Here is a 13,788-nt window from a genome sequence, read left to right on the forward strand (position 1 = left end):
AGAAAAGAGTCGTAAGACATTATTCAGATTTGAGATTATAACTGGGTTTCTTTCCAAAGTTCAGACATGCATTGTATTCCTGAATCTTAATCATCGGAGAGGAAAGCAGACTAAACTTTGTTTATTTTGTCAAACGTGAAAATAAAGTCCAGCTAGCTGCACCTGAAACTGTGTTCTAGCTGTAGAGTGACATCAAATTAATCTGAGTTTTACTACAAGTCCTAATTACGAGCACCACTACATTGAAAATAGCAGCAAACAAAACTGGAAGGAAAGATCAGGAAAAGAAACGGTAAACTGAAACCTAAAACTATACCTATCTATATAGCTGAAGTCCTGTGACACCACCAGCGACTCAGAAGCTCTCTTCCTCGAAGATATAGTTCACCCAGCCAACTCAGGCAGCTGTATTCGGCCCCCAGCTTCCCTCCTATTGAGCACTCGTCCCCTTGCACTTCTACCCCATCCATCTCCTCTGTTCCATCATTCTGTCCCCCAGACTCTACAGAAGTCTCAGATACTCTTATGATTCCCTCGTTCTCTGTTTCTTTGTTTATCATCAATAATGGAAGTTCCTCAATACCAATTATCGTGAATGATTGCGTGTTCCTCAAGCTATCGGGAAAGTAAGAAAGTTTTGAGCATCCAGACAGATTGAGAACTGTAAGGTGTGCCAAACCACATATACTGTCCGGAAGAGAGACAAGCCTTCTACAGTTTCTCATACTTAATACATTAAGCCCCTGAATTCGTTCCATTGATGAAGGCAGTTCTTTGATTGCAGTCTCATCTAAATAAATCTCTGATAGCTCCATCATCACTTCTGAAATGTGAGGAAACTTTTCGAGATTCACGCAGCCATCAAGGTTAAGGGTCTTAAGAGATTTCATGTAAAAGCTGCTTGATAGAATCTCAAGTTTTTTGCAACCTTTAAGACTCAATAAAACAAGCTTTTTATGATTCCAAATGGATGGGTGCACCTCCAATAAACTTGTACAACCATCAAGAATTAGCTTCTCAAGATTTGTAGCTTCAGTCAAGTTGGGGGTCTTCTTGAGATATTGAGAGTGACTTAAATTGACGAATGTCAAGTTCTTTAAACGCTGCATCTTCGAAAAGCCAGAAAAACGGAGATAATTAAATAATATACGAGGTATATAGACCTTAACTTTCAGATAAAAAAGAAAGAGAGATTCAAAACTGATTATTTTACCTTGTTTCCTTCCCAAAGTTGTTCAAGGCAGCTAAAAGGCATGTCAAGATCGACAAGATTCTTTGGGTGATAATAGGATGGCAAAGACTTTAGGGGATATCTATGCCAGATGAAACACCTCAACTCTTGAGACATAAACTCAAAGTTTCCATTCACATGTTGTTTACAGTCTGTGGAGCCATTGTCATGGATTTCGAGAAGCCTAAGTTTCCTCATTGTAACAAAAGCCTCTGCATTGAAGTTTACCTCTTTTGAGTTCGACAAATCAAGAGTTATAGCTTCAACTGCTTCTGTAATCTGGATAATCAGTAGCGAAGATTGTGTGAATATAAATACTCTAAACCATAAATTAACACATAACTCCTACAAATTTTACTTTACCGGTTTCTAAAGAAGAACAGTCAAGTTTTCAGAATAATCCAATATGTAAAGATATAATAGATGAAAATGGATATAACTTCATATATATATATAAAATATCTCACCAAATTCTGAGATGATGACAAACATCTAATTCCTTGGTAAGCATATAACCTACTGCGGTTTGCAGGATCATGTTCATCTTCGTGGCGGACACAATCTCGAACTATTCCATCAAGTAAATCATGTATTTTGAGAGTCCCCTTATCTGAAATAGCTATCAGAGATCTATCAATCAGAACTCTTAACGCACTATATGGAAAGAAGCCACAACTGTGCAGAATTTTCATTGCATAGTCTTCTTTCCTTCCTTTAAAGAACCATGCAACATCTAGTAGGATGTTCCTCTCTGAGAAATCTAGTTCATAAAAGCTTGTTACAAACACTCGATACACCGTGTGCTTAAACTTTAATATCATCTTCCACTCATCTACACTTTTCTTATAGAGATAACCACCCAAAACTTTAAGATTTATAGGCAGACCTTGAGCAGATTCAATGGCGAGCTGCGAGAGATGATCATACTCTCCCGAGGGTTTGATTGTTCTGAAGGCGAAATGCATGAAGAGTTCTAGAGCTTCAGCATTTAACAGTTTGGGACAATATATCTTATATCCACTCATAATTTGTTCTTCTCTAGTGGTTATGATTATTTTGCTCCCACCACCAAATGAAAGTGGCATCCCAAGTAAGGTTTCAATCTGGGTTATCTCATCTATATCATCAAGAATGAGCAGAACTTTGGTCGTGCCTACATTTTCCATAACCATACTGGGAATTCTATCTAAATTGCACAAACCCTGCACCTTTTCATTTGAGATTCTAGACAGAAGCTCTTCTCGCATATATACTGCACCATGCTTTGTGAAACCTTCATTGACATTCTCAAGAAAGCAACAGTATTCAAATTGAGGAGCAAGGTTGTCGTACACAGCTGCAGCAATGGTTGTCTTGCCAATGCCACCAATTCCACATACTCCAACAATGCAAACATCATCCACCTGATCAGGGCATAATAACAATTGCATTTCATTTACGTGCCGATCCATTCCAACCAAGCAATTGGTTGATGATGATACTGACTTTTTCAGATGTAAGAGAGATAATGGTTGAGTTATGCCACTTCCCTCAATTTCAATGTCCAACAAGGAACCCAACTTCCCCAAGTTCTTTGGCAAGGTATGCAGATTGAAGCACCCTGTAAGAGTGAGACCTGTAAGGAATGGTAAATTACAGATATTGTCTGGAAGAAAGACAAGGCTTCTACAGTTTCTCATGTTCAATAATATAAGCCTCGTAAGCCGTTCAATAGATGGGGAGAGCATTTTGATAGACGTTCTATCCAAATGAAGCTCTCTTAATTGCATCTCTACTAATATTTCTGGAAACTCTTCAAATTTCAAACAACCAGAGAGAGAAACAAATCTAAGTGAACTCAATAAACAAATGCTTCTTGGCAGGCTCTTAAGTTCTCCACAATCTTCAAGCCTCAAAGTTAAAAGATTCCAGAGAACAGATTTGGTTGTAATGGATTTATGATCAAGTCCTTCAAAATCTACAAAGATTTCTGGAAACTCCTCAAATTTCAAACAACCAGAGACAGAAATCTCTGTAAGGCAGTTGAGTTCAAAAATGCTGCTCGGAAGGCTCTTAACTTCTCCACAATCTGTGAGGCTCAAGGAATTCAAATAGCAAAGATATTTTATTGATGGGGGCAGTTCTTCGATTGATGTATTATCTAAACTAAGCTTTGATAGCCAATGCATTTTTTCTGAAATATGTGGAAACCTCCGAAGTTTTGAGCAGCCAGAAAGAACAAGTGTTTCAAGAGTTTCCATTTGAAATTGACTCGGAAGACTCTTGAGCTCTTTGCAATCTCTTACACTCAAGAAGACAAGTTTATTAAGAGCTGATAATGATGGCATAAATTCTGTGATAGATGTCCCATCCAAATGAAGCTCTATTAATCCTTCCATATCTTCTAACTGCGCAATTTTTGGAAACACCTTAAACTTGGAACATCCAGAGAGGGTAACATATCTAAGAGACTTGAGTCGGCATATGCTGCTTGGGAGACTTTGAAATTCTTTGCAATCTTTCAGGCTCAAAGTGACGAGCCCCCTAAGGTTTTCTACTGATGAGGGAAGCTTTTTCATTGCAGTCTTATCTAAACAAAGCCGTTGAAGCTCCTTCATAACTTCTGGAATTTCTGGAAAAATCTCAAGATTTGAGCAGCCCGAAAGCTCAAGGTTATTAAGAGACTTCATACAGAAGCTTCTTGGAAGAATCTTAAGCTCCTTGCATCCTTTTAGACTCAAGGAAACAAGGTTTTTGAGATCAGAAATGGATGGATGAACCTTCAATAAACTCACACAACCTTCAAAATTTGCTTTCTCAAGATTTGTTGCATGAGTTAAGTCAGGGGTCTCTTCAAGGTATGGAGATAGACTTAGATCCAGGTATTTCAACTTTTTCAAGGGCTGCAAGTATTAATAATCAGGAAACAAATGCATTAAACATTCTACAATCAATCTAGAAAGTTAGTTACTTTCTGAAAGAAGAAATGTAAATGGTGATTGTACCTTGGTTCCTTCCCACAGTTGCTTAATGCGGCTGCAACGCATGTCAAGGTCTACAAGATTCTTCGGGCGAAAATTGTATGGCAGAGAGTTCAGGGGGCATCCATGCCAAATGAGACACCTCAGTTCATGAGAAAGAAACTCAAAGTCCCCAATCATATGTTGCTTGCAGTCATCACTTGGATGGTGAAATTCCTCTCGTGAACCATAATAATCCACAGAGTCTTTGGAGCGGTTATAATGGATTCTGAGCAGTCTTAGTTTTGTCATATCAGCAAAAGCTTTAGCATTTATGTTTACATTTTTTAAGTGGTTCAAATCAAGGTCTATGCTTTCAACTGCTTTTGTATCCTGGATAACCAAAGTGAGAACAACATGAGTACAAATATCCAAAATGTTATTCACAATTACAAGTTAATATATGGTTTCTGTGAATTAAGTTTGTCTGATGTTGAAGCTTTCAACTACAGAACATGAGATGTTGAAGCTTTCGAAAATATTTCATATATGAAAAGGAAGTTATCAAGTATAAATTACACAAATACATATATCTTACCATATTTTGAGTTAACACCTCCTCAATTTCATCAGAATCTGTCAACCTACTGTGGCCTAGTTCCCGACGGTCAATTCCCAAAGCCATGTCGACTAGTAAGTCATGCATATCTAGCACATGGAAGTAGTCACCAGAGTCAGTTACAAGAGCTCTATCAACCAGAACTGGTAACTCACTTACGGGAAAGAAGCCACAATCGTCCATAATTTCTGTTACATAGGCCTTTCTCATTCCTCTATAGAAACTTGCAATGTCTAGAAACATCATTTTCTGCAAATGATCCAGTCCTTCATAGCTTGTCCTCAGAACAGCCTCAATTCCCAGATGTTGGAATTTCTTTATTTTCTCAAACTCACCCTCCCACTCCCATATACTTTTCTTATAAAGAGAAGCTCCCAAGACTATAAGTGCTAAAGGCAAACCTTGGGCATATTCTATGGCACGTTGTAAGAGGGGATCATACTCTCTTAAAGGTTCAGATGCTTTGAAGGCAGACTTCTTAAACAGTTCAAGAGCTTGATAATCATGTAAATACCCAGGTTCGTATATATCAAATTCTCTTAGTAGGCCCTTATCTCTAGTTGTTATAATGATTCTACTTCCACGACCAAATAAACGTTGTTTTCCAAGTAAGGCATCAATTTGAGCTGAATTGTCTACATCATCAAGAACAAGAAAAAGTTTTATCTCACTAAGCATTTCCATTATCATATTGGAACTCAAATTCCGCACCTTTTCCTTCAAGATTCTAAACAGAAGGTCTTCCTGCATTTCTGCTTCACCTTTTCTTTTGAACTCTTCCTTAACATTCCGAAGAAAGCAATGGTGTTTGAAATCCCCACACATTTCATCATAAATAGCTTTAGCAATGGTTGTTTTCCCTAAACCTCCCATACCCCATATTCCAACAACTTGGACATCATTACCGTACTGATTAGGACGTAATCGAGACTTCAGTCGGCGTAAGTGGGAATCCATCCCAACCAAATCATTGGATTTCCTTGACCTGGTATTGAGCAATTTCTGAAAAACATCTTTGGCGATTTCATCAATAAGCTTGGCATCATCCCTAACAAATTTTGCAAACCAGAAAGTACATAAATAACCAGCTTTCATGTCACACATCAGCAATGTATATCATAAGTAGGTTATCAGATGGACTAAATAGGATAGAAAGAATAAAGGTTTGATGTGACAACATATAGAGTTTATTACTTGCGAGTTGTGACAAGCCATAAATGTTATCAGATGTGACACAATAATATAACCAACAAAAAGGTGAGTAGAGATGCATGCTTTCTGAGTAAATTCCCCAATTAAGCACACAAACACAAAACTAAATTACACCTAATCAGGAGTTATCCTAAACATTCTAACACCAATTCTACAACTACTATCAAGTTGGATGTATTAATACTCTGTAATGTGTATATTCAAAATGTCATTCAGATTCCAAAAATGCATTGGGATGATCGGATCGCAATGTGTTAAAATATATAACTAGACTGCTTCAGATAGTTTACTTGTCTCGATTCCTATATCCATCATCTGTTATTGAAAAATTAAAAACGGAATTGGTGAAGAAACTTACTCATAATTTCGGGAATCCCAGCCAGATAGAGTGCCCACCCTTCCTAGAGCATCCTTCCACCTCTGCAGCTCTTCCATGCTCACCCTAAGATTGTGCCCATGTTTGGAAAAAGCCTCCTTAAAAGTCCCTCCCACATAACGAACATCAGCCGGTTCGACTTGGTAGAAGATGGGGACAACAATGTGGTTCTTTGCATCCATGCACTCCATGATTTTGACAAGCTCAATTAAGCACCATTTGGAGTTGGCATAGTTCTGGGATAGAACCACCACCGACAGCTTTGACACTTCAATGGCTTTCAGTAGCACCCAAAGAATGTCCCCTTTCTTAAGCTCTTCGGTATCTATGAAGACGCTCAGTGCTTTGCTTTGCAGAGCTTTCAGAAGATGGCCAACAAAGATCTTGCGAGTGTCGAACCCTCTGAAACTCAAGAAGACAACGTAGTTCCCACGACCACTAAATGCAGAAACAGAAGGATCGGCCATCAACTGATAACAGATTCCAGAGCAAATGGCAGCCTGAGATTTGGAAGATTCGATTTTCTGATTGGAACTAAAGAGCAGTCTTGTATGCCCATAGAAATCGGTAGACAGCGAAGCTCAAAAGTCAATACCTATCTCGGATTTATTGTTCACGTATTTACAGCGGCGAGGTGGGTCGCGTCTTGCTCGGAGGTGAGTCACGTCGAGCTCGTGAGGCTGCTGATGCCGGCGGTGAGGAGCACGTCCCTCGGAGGAGGGAGATCGGCGGTGAAGCCGAGAGGGAGAGAGAGGAGTTTCGGGGAGAGAGAAGAGAGGGAGGCGGAGAGAAAAGAGAGACAGAGGGTTTTCCAATTATGGAAACCTTAATCTCAAAAATGCCCTTTTATACTCGTTTCTAAAATCGGAAACTAACTTCCGACGTTAATAACTTTCACATCCGACGTCCGATTCGAATGCGTGACGTGTTCTCAAACTCGTATCGACGAGCTCTACAACTTCCATGAAGGAAGTTTTCATAAACGCACGACGGAATAAAAGTCGATATTCACGTCGCGAAAACGTAACGTTTTTCTAAATAAACGTTCCGAGAACGTTTCCATTCTTGTTTCGTAATGTCGCAAACAACCAATTTCATTTTAAATGAATTTCACAAGTTTATAGAATTTAAATCAAACCAAACATCGTTCCAAAAAATCGGATTATTACAGTAGGGGCAGAGAGCCTATGCTTTCCAGATAAATTACGCGGCTGCCATGGAATGAGTTATTGACGTGTCTGCTATTTCCCTTGCCCACTGCTTTTGCCTGTGCTCTCTCCTCATATTCTCTCTTTTCTTTTAGAACCAAGATCTTTCGGCAAACTTAACCGTAACTTGATTCAGAATTGCCCGCGCTGAAAAATCTTTCGCCCTTTTTTTGCTACACACTGTTGGTGAGTTCATGTATTAAAAGACCAATTTCATGTTTAAACCTTTGGTTTTCATCTTTCACCTGCGTAATTAGTGATGATGGTATTCAGGTCTCTACATTTCTCTGCCGTTTGGTATTTATATTCCATCTGATTCTGAAATATTCGGCATCATCAATCCTAAATCGGATCTTTTTCAATTTGGGTGTGTGTTTTGATCCTGATTTTTTCCTCTTGATATTACCTTAGTCTTTTTCTTGATACGCTGATTATTTGGATTGTTTTGGTGATTCGGAAACAATTGGAAATGCGAGCTTTTAAGGAAGATGGAATACAATAATAGTGTGGTTGAATATTTAGTCTGATATTTGTTTGGTGTCTTACTCAAGTTCTCTCTGCCATCATATCGGAACCGATATTGAAGATTATAAGTGCTCTTGGTTGGTCGTGAAAGCTTTGGAACTTAGCAACGAGGAGTAAAAGAAAACACTATATGTATGTTATACTATTACAACTAACAGTTGTCAACATATATTGCTCAATTCATATTAGCCCAACAACTAAGTAGTGTAAGTAGATATACTCACTAGAATAAATGTAGCCGAAAATCATTTTATAAAAAATATCAATACCAGTTCTTCTTCTGTTCTTTGTTCCATTGCTTCTTCTTCGTTTGTAACTTTCATCATGTTCATGAGATTATCAAAAACTTAACAACGGTGTACTCTTATGATATCTACTTGCTGGTTGGTACAAAGACATAGATATATTAAAAGTTCCACCATACGTTTTCAGGAGAACTATGGGAATCCTGACCCAGCGAAGGTCGCCAAAGTAAAGGCCCTTGACAAAGAACTCGATATTCAGGTTTAGATTTGATCTTATGAAGTTATTTAAATTTCTCAATAGAATCTATAAGTCGGCATCATCAATCCTGAATCGGATCTTTCTTAATTTGGGTGTGCGTTCCGATCCTGATTTTTCCTCTTCCTAATTTTCTTTTATTATGGCTATTTTGTTATTTGATTCGTAAGAAAAGTATGTTCTTAGGTAGGGCGTGTTAATGCTAAGTTTGTTATTGCAAGCGGGCAATATATGCTCTTGCAATATTTACAATCAATACTTAAGTGACCAATTGGTCTTGATCCGACTAGCTATTACAGTAACTGTTCCAATCATTATTTGTCAATGTACCAGATTTTTATACTAATAGCTTAACTATATATCAGTTCATGGTGGTTCAAATATAGTTTCACTGTATTTGTTTGTTTCCTTCTGGAATTTGCTTATTTTTCAAGTTCAGGTGCTAAATTTTGATCGTTTGAAGAAGCGACCGAGCATGAACGATTGGGGTCACAGGATAATTTAGGCGTATTAATTGTGCTCTAGTATTTTTCAATGAGAATTGAGGTATTTTGATTGGATGCCTAATTTTAACACCCCAAATGGTGCAGCTGACGAAAAAAACAAGAGAGGAGACGCCCAAAAAAAGGAGGGAGATACGATAAAGAAAAAGTATATGCGCATAATGAGGATGCGGTAAAACTGTTTGGTCCTTTTTTTCAGATTGTTATGCACTTATGCCAGTTTGATAAGAGGATTCATATATTTTTTGTTTTTTAGAAATTTATTCTACAAGGAGTCTGAAAGATGTGGGTGATGCCACGCTCTGTACATGTGCAGAATTCAGTCAGGTTTGTCACTTTATTAGTTCTTTGTTCAATTTTGTACTTTTTTGGGTGCAGTAGCATTTTTTTTGAAATTATTATGAATTGTAAGATCATGAGCTTCACTAGTTAATCTTATTGGCTTGGTTGATTATAGGTATCAAACATTGATTATGAAATCCTAACCAACATAACTTTTCTGTTCTAATTTCAGAAAAAGGAAAAAACACGGTAGGAATTGTGAATTAATCGAGTAGAGTTGCTATATTTCTTGCAGATATATAAGGGATGACTCAAATAGGTTCAACCTTACAGTAGCAAGCCCATTTCTATTTCAGGTATGGCAATGAAAATGAACAAGTTGAGGTGCAAGATGAATTATAATGCTCTCAAGTTTTCTTCCTAAGCTGAAGCAAATGGCTCATTCATTGGCATCAACAATGAAACCACATTGAAAGTTGCTGCATTTATGATATAAATAGGTTTGCTCCATTAAGGTATGTCTCGTCCCTTTTTGAGTGCTTTATTTTGGAACAAGTGGATCCTATTCTTCTTGCCGAAAAAAAAAACTTGGGTGTCTTTATGCATGTTATGTCTAACATTTCAAGCAAATTTCTTATTGTATTATGTCACTAGCTTTTGATGAACTGAGAGGTGTCTAGAAGATTTTCTAATTGCATTAAAAAAGAACCATAAAACTACATTTACCTGACCAATTATGTCATATAACATATATACATGAGAATGCGATGAACATGTTGATGTAGTACTGATGTAACTATTGAAAAAACTAACCTTAGCTTATTTAAAATAGAAAACCAAACTACAATTTGGCCCTTATAATTTCTTAATAGTCTAATTTTAGTTTTTTTGTGTTCTTAGAATCTTAGGTTGCCTTCTTCAGTTTTTTGTTAAATTGTATAGAAGAGAGAACTGATAGTGTCTTTGGTTCTATTTTTCACTTTTTGTGTTTTTAGGTCTTTTTTTATGTGGCTTCACTGGATTGTTTGAAAGTTGAGCTTTAAGCAAGAAGGTCAACCTTACAGGTTTCGTATTTTAGTCGCGATTCAAGATGAACATATTTTTGTCATCTAGGTTGATCTTCTCTCACCATCGCAGATGTTACTTCATTGGATTTATGAGACATAACTTTTGTTTGTGGAGCGATGCCAAATAAAGCTTATTAATTTCGCATTTTCATATAGCATATAAGTATTTTGTCCTTTTTTTTTTGAATTTACAGGAGATAAGTCCTTGAGCAAAGGGGAAGAGAATTGCTTCATGTGTTGGCCCCTTGCTTCATTGCTTTTGTTTTTGGTTTGGTACTTGCGTGGTGAGGCCCAAACTGGCGACTAAGGAAGCCACTGTTTATAAACAAATATGAGATGTAAAAATATAGTAGTTACTTTTTAGAAACCAAGTAGCACATCCATTGAAAATAGCTTCAGCTATTACAGTATTTTGTATTAATATTTGTTTTATGTTAACATCCTAAAGTTTGGCTGTTCATGACCTGTTACTGGCAGAGTTTGGAAGATAATTTACCCGCAGCAACGCGCGGGCACTCTAACCTATTTCAATTACTAGTCCTCTTTCTCGCAAATTCTGAATGTCATCTTTCCAATTTCTTCCATACTTTGTCTATCTCAAATTCACATTTCCATAAGTTTCATTTTTCATCCAAGAAGCCACAGCAAAGCGCGGGCTTGCTGACTAGTCATGAACAAAAGAGGCGAATCAAACAGAACGTTCTGTAGAAATAAAACAACATGAGGACTCCTCAAGATGAAAATTCCCGAGGAGGAAATTGTTATCAAACTGAAAAAGAGGAGATAACATGGAACAAATTAAGCCGAACTGTTTGGGCCTAAAATAATACTCCGGTATTATCTACTCTTTAGACTCGTGGACCGGTTATTTGGAAAAAATCTATCATAGAGCAAGATTACCTACCGTATTGGAATAGATTTAGGGGACTAACGCTGTATAGAATCTGAGTTGAATAAGGAAGGTGAATCCAAATCAACTAGGAGGTTCTAAAGACTTGATCCGCAAGAAAGAACAATTTGTGTTCTCTATATAAATGGGTCGAATGTGCAGAATAACACACACAACGTCAAACAAACTATCGTGCAACCGCATAGTCAAATCTCCCCACAGAGTAAAAGTCCGATTAGCTTCGGCAACCAAGTCTCCCATCGGAGCGGAGCTACCCAGATGTACGCCTCGCGCTGCATGTAGCAAACAAGTCCGATTAACCTCGGTAACTAGAGTCAAGTCCATCGAGTCGCTAGCCTAGCTTCTAGCAAACACAAAAGTCTGCACTAGTCAGCAATTCCCTATGGCGAGAGAGTCCTGCTATCAACGACACATTATAAGCTCTGCTTTTCCCCAAGCAGTCTAAAGTAAGATCGGCCATCTACTTGAGGTGGAGTGAAATGTACCTAGCAACTCCGGTTGTGTATAGGTCATTCAAACTTTAGCGGTTTATCAGCAACTGCGGAGTAATCATTTGAGAAGAAGACAGTACGTGAGCGCGATCATCGTCAAACAAAGCAAGAGTTGTACCTAACTCAAAGGTACTGGCACGCTAGCAACAACAGAGACTGAAGGTTAGAACCATCTAGGGTTCAACACCGGGGCTTGCTGATTGTTCTCTGAGGAAGATCTTTTTCCCAGCTCGAACACGAACAAAATGAAAGCTATATCGGCTGAGGTCTGGGCAACATAATTCGTTTCCTTTTGCATATAAGTTGATTTTATAAAAAAAAATCCTTTAGTGGTTGACAGGCACCACTTTCATTCTGCCGTTCGACATCACCGGAGAATCGTCATTGTAGCCTAGAAAGGAATGTAGAGTATGTATGTCGAGAGAGTCCTGCTATCAACGACATATTATAAGCTCTGCTTTTCCCCAAACAGTCTAAAGTAAGATCGGCCATCTACTTGAGGTGGAGTGAAAGGTACCTAGCAACTCCGGTTGTGTATAGGTCATTCAAACTTTAGCAGTTTATCAGTAACTGCGGAGTAATCATTTGAGAAGAAGACAGTACGTAAGCGCGATCATCGTCAAACAAAGCAAGAGTTGTACCTAACTCAAAGGTACTGGCACGCTAGCAACAACAGAGACTGAAGGTTAGAACCATCTAGGGTTCAACACCGGGGCTTGCTGATTGTTCTCTGAGGAAGATCTTTTTCCCAGCTCGAACACGAACAAAATGAAAGCTATATCGGCTGAGGTCTGGGCAACATAATTCGTTTCCTTTTGCATATAAGTTGATTTTATTAAAAAAAAAAAAATCCTTTAGTGGTTGACAGGCACCACTTTCATTCTGCCGTTCGACATCACCGGAGAATCGTCATTGTAGCCTAGAAAGGAATGTAGAGTATGTATGTTAGCTGGCCCTTTGATTTTGTTGGTTTATATTGTCAATTTTGGTGCTTTAAGTTTCCTTTTGTTTCAAGTTAGTCACGTACCATTTGAATCAGTTCATCTTAATTGTATTAGTTATGATCCTGTTTTTATTGAGAAGGGATCTAGGCATGAGTGATTCATTTTAGTTTGAGGCTAAACAGTGAAACGATCGAGACAGTTAATCCAGATATCCAACGTCTAATTACTCTTGTTTTTCCAGCGTACTTTTCTTTTTCGAGCGTCTTATAAGAGAAACATTGTTCCCTTTGGTAGAAATTCGAGATCAACTGCTGGTAGTACGTCTTCCCCCCTCAGCCCCTCACCTAAGTTCAACTGTTCAAGTATATGTTTCATGGTTTTGTTTTTCTTTGTATCTATGTTTGCGTTTTCCTTTCATGTTTATGTTTGGGAGAGATTAATCATATGAAAAAGGATCAAGGGTATACGCATGAGTGTCTGATTTCCATATTCCTTTTTTGGCTTTTAAGTTTCTTCTGATTTGTCATGCAGACGCTTTTTGTATTGATTGTAGAAATCCACTGATGGATTCCTCATTCATTCGAACAACAGGACTGTAAAAATGGGTGTGTCTACGAGGAGTTGTGCAGTCTGTCTATTCTGCCAAGATCTAGGGTTGTTTTTAAGAAATGGCCCCGGTGCGAGTCGCGCAACCCAAATTAAAACTGGCTAGCTCATGTCCCTTATGACTGGAATGGGGTATCTAAATCTTACTGCAAAGCCCTTTTCTTTACTTATGGCCCTTTTCTTTACTTATGGGTCTTAAATATATGGTGTTTGTATATACATGCATGGAAATTAAGAGTAATAAAGTAGATATATGGAACAGAGAACAAACACAAACTTGAGCTATGCATATATATATATATATATATATATCAATTTGATTGTGTGATACTTACCTACAGAAATTTTCCTTTACCCTAGCCTAGCTATTCAAT

The 13,788-nt window shown here is 37.9% G+C and overlaps 1 protein-coding gene and 1 long non-coding RNA gene across 6 annotated transcripts; one reads left to right on the forward strand and one right to left on the reverse strand.

Moving 5' to 3' along the window:
* Positions 1-107: 107 nt before the first annotated feature.
* On the reverse strand, positions 108-7,046 carry LOC126803342 (disease resistance protein RPV1-like). 2 transcript variants are annotated; one of them, XM_050531144.1, is made up of 6 exons: positions 6,360-7,046; positions 4,769-5,837; positions 4,216-4,563; positions 1,699-4,113; positions 1,214-1,510; positions 108-1,103 (listed from the first exon to the last, which is right to left on the reverse strand). In XM_050531144.1, the coding sequence occupies exons 1-6, from the start codon at positions 6,842-6,844 to the stop codon at positions 321-323; spliced, it is 5,397 nt and encodes a 1,798-aa protein (XP_050387101.1). In that variant the 5' UTR covers positions 6,845-7,046; the 3' UTR covers positions 108-320. The 2 variants fall into 2 exon arrangements, with proteins under 2 accessions (XP_050387101.1, XP_050387100.1); XM_050531143.1 differs by having other exon boundaries at positions 108-1,109; positions 6,360-7,045.
* Positions 7,047-7,861: 815 nt separating this feature from the next.
* LOC126803373 (uncharacterized) lies at positions 7,862-11,192 on the forward strand. 4 transcript variants are annotated; one of them, XR_007673111.1, is made up of 6 exons: positions 7,862-7,954; positions 8,137-8,242; positions 8,543-9,286; positions 9,371-9,441; positions 9,753-9,911; positions 10,392-11,192. It is a non-coding gene; the product is annotated as an uncharacterized LOC126803373 (long non-coding RNA). The 4 variants fall into 4 exon arrangements; XR_007673110.1 differs by having other exon boundaries at positions 7,914-8,242; positions 10,392-10,509; positions 10,658-11,192; XR_007673112.1 differs by having other exon boundaries at positions 7,914-8,242; positions 9,692-9,911.
* Positions 11,193-13,788: the final 2,596 nt, after the last annotated feature.

The sequence above is a fragment of the Argentina anserina genome, chromosome 7, assembly GCF_933775445.1.
Source record: "Argentina anserina chromosome 7, drPotAnse1.1, whole genome shotgun sequence".
NCBI classification, from domain to species: Eukaryota; Viridiplantae; Streptophyta; class Magnoliopsida; order Rosales; family Rosaceae; genus Argentina; species Argentina anserina.

Coding starts and splice junctions, on each gene's coding strand:
- LOC126803342 (XM_050531143.1), bottom strand. CDS start 6,844: ATGGCCGATCCTTCTGTTTCTGCATTTAGTGGTCGTGGGAACTACGTT. Junction 5,838..6,359: donor TGGGATTCCCGAAATTATGA/GTAAGTTTCTTC, acceptor AAAATTTGTTAG/GGATGATGCCAAGCTTATTG. Junction 1,511..1,698: donor TGTCATCATCTCAGAATTTG/GTGAGATATTTT, acceptor CTGATTATCCAG/ATTACAGAAGCAGTTGAAGC.